The sequence below is a fragment of the Neolamprologus brichardi genome, chromosome 3 (genome assembly GCF_056152115.1).
Source record: "Neolamprologus brichardi isolate AB-2024 chromosome 3, ASM5615211v1, whole genome shotgun sequence".
NCBI classification, from domain to species: Eukaryota; Metazoa; Chordata; class Actinopteri; order Cichliformes; family Cichlidae; genus Neolamprologus; species Neolamprologus brichardi.
In genome coordinates this window covers 10,115,760-10,123,360 of record NC_142106.1, presented here as the reverse complement: position 1 = coordinate 10,123,360, position 7,601 = coordinate 10,115,760, and the positions used below count along the sequence as shown (strand labels likewise).

Sequence of the window (7,601 nt, the reverse complement as noted above, 5' to 3'; positions counted from 1 at the left end):
TGAGTCTGTGAGTGAAGCTGAAAACAGCAGACAGGAAGTACAGTCAGTCCTGGCTCCCCTCCCTCCTCTACCACCTTCACTGAAACTTCCTTTGAGTCGTGTTTTTGCTCAAACTCACATTCAGTGTGTGGAGCGTCAGCAGCTTGAAGCAGCAGTGTTGGAGTTTTCCACTTTTCTCTCCTGTAGCTGGACTCACTCAGAGGAAGCTGCTAGTTTGGTCCAACGATAAGTATGAGTCTCAGAAGAATCAGTGGTGTTATTTCCTGTAACTAAGGGTGTGTTTCACTCCAAATTTCAGACATTAACCTGCCAGAAGTTGTAAAAGTTACTAATAAAGAGCTTTTCTCTCATTTCACATGCAGGTCAGAGCATGAAAGCTGTGATGCAGCAGTTTGAGAGAAATTGTTGCTGATATAAAATATTTTTTGTGGTTTTACAAAATATATAAAAGAGCAGAAAGAAAAGAAATAAGTGTAAAGAGTGCAGCAAAATGCATGTTTTAGTGTGAGTTGGTTCATCTGATCTGGTTGTGTAAAAGTCACTGCATGACACTAAGTGTTACTTTTGTGTTACTGACACTCATCTCTGACATCTCTTTCTCTTACTTTCTTTTTTCTGTTATTTACTAAAAATCTTTCAAAGAAATAATGAATTCTCCACACGTGTTTGAAGGTTGCTGATACGTTCATCTAGCACAGACCTATTGCTGGAACGCCAAGACAATTCTACTACAATGGCAAAAACAAGACGCAAGTCACCAGAGCTCTTTGTGTTGCTCGTGCATGAGGGAGAGAACTGTGACGAGCATCGTTCCCTCCAAGTAAGCAAATGAATGTTAATAGTCAAACATAGAAATTAACATTTGCAAAATCATTCCAGCTTTGTGGTGCATCTCCTCCAGGTGTGTAAATCACACATGCAGAGTGGTTTGAGTTCCTCAGAGCTTCATAAATGTCTCTTCCAGTTGTTTCTATCACTGTCCATATGACCAGAGTCCAAATGTATGCAGACATGGGTATAACAAACATACCAGTTAGTTTTGCTGTTTGTCAATGTGGCTTTCAGTTATCTTCAAGGCTGCAGGCCTTTGTCAGCACTCCTGTTTTATGGCCTCTATCAACCCTCATCACCTCATTTCATGCATTCTTCCTGTGGGGGGATACTTATGACTCCTCTATTGTCCTTTCGTCTCTGCAGAAAACCTTTTTTGGAAAGGGTATTGGATTCAATTATTTTACTGCTGTTATAACCCCACCTGTTGAGTCACTTCAGCAGTCTTGTTCATGATGCAAATGACAACAACAATGACACAAAGGAAGACCCTCTTCAGAGTGCCAAAGTATGCATAGCACAGTGACACAGCATTAGGTGATGTTCATAGGAAATTGCTGTCAGTCATTCCCGTCACCACCATAGCTTCTGGTTTCTGTTCACAGAATAATGATGCCATCCTTGAACTTCCTCTCTGCACGGTCGATTGGAGCTTGGAACGCTCCCCTCATCCTTCAGATCTCCATCTGTTGTCCACAATCTCCTCGTGATTACCTCTGGAAAGCCCCGTGGCACAGCTCTCCATCCAATGCAGCTTTATGGTCATTGCTGTGGTTCCAGAATCTTCTCATGATGACCAGTAGGTCCCCAAACAGCATGACCTTTGACCTCAACCCCTGCCTGGGCTGTCAGCTATGGTCCCTACTTCTCGCTGGGTCTCTGAAGATTTCTCAGGAGATTCCACCCTTGGGATCATTTCTTCCAGCAATGCTCTGCTGCACCTGTATCTCCTTACTAGAGGAAAAACTTCTATGTGGAAAACATGTCAACCATCATCAAACCAAATTTTCCTTTCAGTTCAGTGAACTTCACTTATCAAAAAAATATAATTATTTATTATTTATTAATTATATTATTCGTTTATCACGTTTTCACTTTCACTTATAGGCCATCAAAGTGTTTCTTATCTTTACCCAAATGATTGGAGCAGAACTTAAAATCTATAAGCTGTAAAAACTTTATATTTGAAGACTGAAAGAGACCCAGGAAGTGGTCACAGGACGAGGGTGACAGACTGTCTGAAGTAGTTAGAACAAGACAAGGCTGTTGGACCAGGTGTGCTTGCTTTTGAAACTGTGTCTTAATTCCACCTGTTTCACATACAAGGGTCAGTTCTACAGGCAGGAACATGGGTGTGCCGTGGGCTCCCCAGTTTCACCCATTGTGGGTAACTTGTATATGGAAGACGTGGAAAAGAGGGCTTTGCTATCCTACCCTGAAACACCACCAAGTCATTGGTTCAGGTATGTGGATGACACCTGGGTGAACACACAAACCTCCATCTCTGGTTTCTTTGACTGGAGGTTGTTGATGATTTCACAACACTGTATGAGAGAGGTTGAGGAGGGAATGGACACGAATGGACCAGTAACACCCAAGAGGCATCAGATGCTAATATGTAGAGTTCAGAAACCTGATGAAGAAACTCTGGAGGAGCAATGAAATTCCTAGAAAAAACTTATAAAAGATTTGCATCAGATGTGGCCTACTTCATATAGTGAATCATATTAGGCTTAATGACCAGACCTAATTCTTTTGAAAACCATACATCTTTCCACAGGTCTCCACTTCATCAGACATCACCTAGACACAGAGCTGGATGAGGTCAGCACAAACAGCAGCCTAACCGACGAAGATGATGGATCCATCGGGTCAGGAAAGCCAGAAGCAGGGCTGGAGAGGTACCTTTCATGTCCATTCACTGGAGGTGTGGATCTATTGCATTGCTTTCTTCACATCAAGAAGCTGTTGATCAAAGTCAATACAGCTCTTCCTGCATCTGGAGCTTGTGAAGGACTTCTCAGTCATGCAGGACTCCTGTTCACTGCTAAACAGTCACAGCTTCACAGAAAGAACCTTGAGAGCAAACTGCTGCTGAAGCTTAACCATCACCTCACTGAGTGAAGAAATGGCTCATTTTTGCTAAATATGCAGAAATAGATGCACATCCATACAATTTATGGTAAACTGAGCTGCCTTGTATGAACATATGTTGAAGATGTCTCGTTCTGTTTTGTCTGAGGCTGCTGTGCCATTTGGAGCCAAAATGAATATAAAGTTTACAGCATATCTTGTTACTGGAAATTGTTTGCACTGTTTATATATTCATATTATTTACAGTAGGTATTGGTGAAAAAAGCTTGTTTGAAAAATGTTGTGAAAAACTGAAATCTGGAAATTATAATTGTTGTGCCTTATTTTGTTGATCTTTTTACATATATTCTATTTGAAAATACTAAAATTTGTATATTTATTTATTTTTGTTTGTCTGACAGCATTTATTTAAAAAATAAATCGGACATTTCAATCAGTTACTCGCTACTTGAGTAGTCTTTTCACCAAGTACTTTTTTACTCTTACTCGAGTAACTTTTTTGAAGACTACTTTTACTTGATTAATAATATTTTAAAGTAATGCTACTCTTACTTGAGTACAATTTTTGGATACTCGACCCACCTCTGTTTAGGACCAAAATACATCAGTGACCTCCTGACCCAGTATCAACCTTCCAGATCCCTCAGGTCATCTGGATCCGGTCTTTTATCAGTTCCCAGAGTCAGAACCAGACATGGAGAAGCTGCATTCAGCTTTTATGCTCCTTATATCTGGAACAAACTCCCAGAAAGCCTCAGATCAGCTGAAACACTGATTTATTTAAATCCAGGTTGAAGACTCACCTGTTCTCAGCTGCATTTGAATAAAGGACCAAATCCACACTTTTAAGCTTAAATTTTAAAACTTATATTTTAACTACTGATTTTATCTACTTTTATCTGAATCACCTTGTTGTTGAATTGTGCTATATAAATAAACTTGTCTTGCTGCTTTCAGCCACATTTACAAAAACGCTCCTCCTGTTCTGATTTTTCTGATAATAATCAGAAAGTGCTGAACTCCTCTGAGCTGTTACAGGAACAGATGTTGGCAGATGTGTCAGTGACAGAGTTGCAGTTAGAGAGGTCAGTGAGCAGGATTTCTATCAGGATTCATGTCAGAGTTATTATAATGATGTCTGTTGGTTCACACTCACGGCTGCTTTGGACTGATTCCAGCTCAAAGAGCATCAACATGTTTTCATGTTTCCATCATGATGAGGAGCAGAAACTCTGAGGATTCTCCTGAACTCCTGACTACAGTAAGTCATCCCACAGCTTCTGCTTTATATTCTCCATATTATTCAGTAAATAATAGATAATTACTGATAATCAGACACTTTCAGAGTTTTCAAAGAAGTACAGATACTTAAGCTGTACAAATACTCCGGTAATAGCTGAAGTACTCATTAAACTTCTCTACTGAAGTAAAAGTGAAAACTACAGGCTCTGGAAAGTACTCAGGTCCTACCGTAGTACTCAGTAAAAGGTAGTCTGGGGTTAAAGTGGATGTGGCAGGTAGAGGAACTCTACGACTGAGTGCAGCAGGGACAAAGAAATAAGTCGGAATCATTTGTTTTGTGAGCTCCAGCTGTTTCCAGGCTGTGATCAGCTGATCTACAAGCAGACGTTACATGAGCCATCAGCGCTCATGTAACACAGTACAGTACAGAGCTGTCAGAATGAATGACCCAAGTTTAGTCTCACACTCGGCAATTATTAATTAATCGCCCTTCAGTGTCACACCAACACAGTGTCAACACAGCAAAGTGAATGTGCCACACACTCCATGTGTCATCTACTCATCACCATCTGAAACTATAACCTTCATGGGACACAGCTGTGAGGGAGAATAACAACGAGTAAGAGAAGACAAAGACAACATGTACACACAGTATAACATGTGGGAGCACAGCTGGGCCAATCACAGAGGACGAGACAGACGAAGTAAAACTAGACACAGGAAGTAGAACTCACTGGTTCTCCATAAAGAACAAAGATTTGCTCTCTGTGGCTCCAACACAACTGACTTTTGACTTTTTATTCATTAGGACAAGTTCGTTTCAATTCACTGACAGACAGAGTGGAGCTTGTCTCTACACGTCTACCTGTTGCATTGGAAACATTTTCATTTCCTGTAACTGTGACACCTTGTTTTACCTGTTAAACAGGACAGCAAAGTGAAACAAGAGTCAGTTGGTTCAGCTGTTTGGCACAGAGGTCAGTTCAGCCACATTCATTCAGTGTTGTGATCGACACAAAGCTGGGTGGAGTCTGTGTGTTGGTGCAGTTTGCAGCACATAGACAAAGAAGTGTAATGTGTGAGTCAGTGTGATGTGTTGTAGTGTCAGGAGTCAGTATGCAGCTACAAAGCTTTTTGTTCAGTGTATACAAACAGCTGTAGCTCCATAAAGGCAGCAGAGACTCACAGTGTCTTATAATGAGAGGCTGCTTTCTCTCACACATTATGTTCACTTATTATCAGCACATGTTGTTGTTTGTGGAACAGAGTTATTGTAGTTTTTTCTCAGTAGTTTGAGTTTTTATTCCATTTGGACTTTTTGTGTTTAGTTCAGTTTAGTTTCCAGATGATTTTCTTCTTTTTCAGGTTTGATTATTTATTGCTTGAAGAGTTTTTAATCGTTTTATTCTTTTTTCATTCTTACTGTTTGGAGGTTTGTGTCAGAGGCCAGATTTAGGAGCATCAGTACAGCTGTTACAATAAAAAGCAGTGACTCAGTCTGACAGACATCCAGAGTCTCAATGAACTCGTCCATCAGCAACATTTTATCAAACTAACAGATTCTAAAACTAAAGATTTGTTTTTATTTGTTCACAAAATGGTTTCAGATGATGTTTTTCATCCATCTCAGTCTTTGCTCATGAACTTTGTCTCCAAACGTCTCAGCCTGAGCTTCCCTCTGATGAACTCGTTCATAATCTCGTCCATTCTGCTCTCAATGAAAATCTGAACACGTTCAGCTCGGCCTCCTGTCTTTGTGTCAGAGTCTCCAAAGCAAACATGACAGCAGCTCACTGCCATCTTTAAACCTTCCCTTTCACTCTTGCTGCTGTCCTTCTGTCACAAATCAGCCCTGATGAAGATGCTCGGGATCAGGTGAGGAGGAGGCAGAAGACTCGCTGTGGTGACGCCTGAAGGGAGCAGCTGACACAAGAAGAAACACAATCAAAGATCATCATCTAATAACAGAAGACTGTCTTTTATTGTGTGTTTCTGATTGGCTGCTGAACAAGTGAACAGTTGTACTTTGACCTTTAACCTATCTGCTCTGTGTTGTTTCCTCTTTCAGACCAGAAAACCATCACAGCTGAGTCTGGACAGGACGTCACTCTGACATGTCGAGCTGCAAACAACAACATCATAGTTGTAAAGTGGAGCAGAGCTGACCTGAGAGATGAATATGTGCTTTTGTACAGGGATGGTCACTTTGTTCCAGACGACCAGCATCCATCTTTTAAGAACCGGGTGGATCTGCAGGACAGACAGATGAAGGATGGAGACGTGTCTTTGATTCTGAAGGATGTGACGATTAATGACGCTGAAACATACGAGTGTCGAGTTGTCCAACGAGTCGGAGGACCTATGACTCTAATCAGCATCATCTACCTGAGAGTTGTTGATCCTCCAGGTGAGTGAGTAGAGTTGAGTGTGTGTGTGATCAGAGGTGAAGCTGCTTCCTGGTTGTTGATGTTTGTTTCTAAAGATGTTGTTGATGAGACTTTGTAGAAAGCAGCTGGTCTGAGTGATGTGATCAGAGTGCAGTAGATAATGTCTGACAGCAGTTTGAAGAGGAAATGGATTCTGTTCTGTTCTTCACTCATCACCTACCTGACAGCTGACACCTCACACCTGTTTCTCACCTGCAGGTCAGACAGGAGGACACACAGAGGATGGATCTGTTGGACTGATTGTTGGTCTGTCAGTTCTTCTTCTGCTTCTTGTTGTTGTTGCTGTTGTTGTTGTTTTGATCTACAAACGTAGACAACAGCAGAGTGAGGAAACAAACCAGCCTCCTGTTTAAGTGCAGCAGGTTTAAAATGTCTCAGAGGTTTTTCCAGCTTTGAGTCTGCCGCTGCTGTTCAGAGTTCTGGGTGTTGTCAGTGTTTAAAATCCTGCAGAAACAGATGAACTGAGCACAGACAGCAGGCCCACAGCACTGTAGCTTTATTTCAGTTTTATCTTTAATGGCTGCTTCTGTTTTTGCTCACAGCTCATCTCAGTGGACGAGTTTCATCTTTAAAAACAGTCTTTACATTTCTGCTCTGTAGTTCACTGGAACATCCAGAGGGCTGTGACTACAAATCAACTTCAACACAGTCAGGCTTTCTTTGTGTTAGCTGACTCAACTAAACCTGAAACTGCAGTTAGAGATAGCAGGTATCACCATGGTGATTATCACCTTTCTCTGTTACCCTGGCTCTCTGCTTCAGGCTCTGAGCACGCTCAGATGAAAAGGAGCGTTTCATGTATCATGTGACTTTTCTTCTACACAAAATGATCCCTGTGAGCGCCACCCAGTCCAATCAGAGACGTTACTCATTGATAACTTCACTAATGTCTCCACTACATGAATACAGGTACATTCCTGTAACAGTGTGATGTGCAGTTTAGCTTCATTCAGTGGCTTCTTTCACCATCAGTTACCATGGTGATTT

General features: G+C 41.3%; 1 protein-coding gene across 1 annotated transcript; it reads left to right on the top strand.

Moving 5' to 3' along the window:
• Positions 1 to 6,213: 6,213 nt before the first annotated feature.
• Positions 6,214 to 6,967, top strand: LOC148103440 (butyrophilin-like protein 2; the record flags this gene model as incomplete). The annotated part of the gene is made up of 2 exons (XM_087838881.1): positions 6,214 to 6,574; positions 6,813 to 6,967. Coding segments are annotated over 2 exons (516 nt in total), but the record flags the coding sequence as incomplete, so codon positions are not given.
• Positions 6,968 to 7,601: the final 634 nt, after the last annotated feature.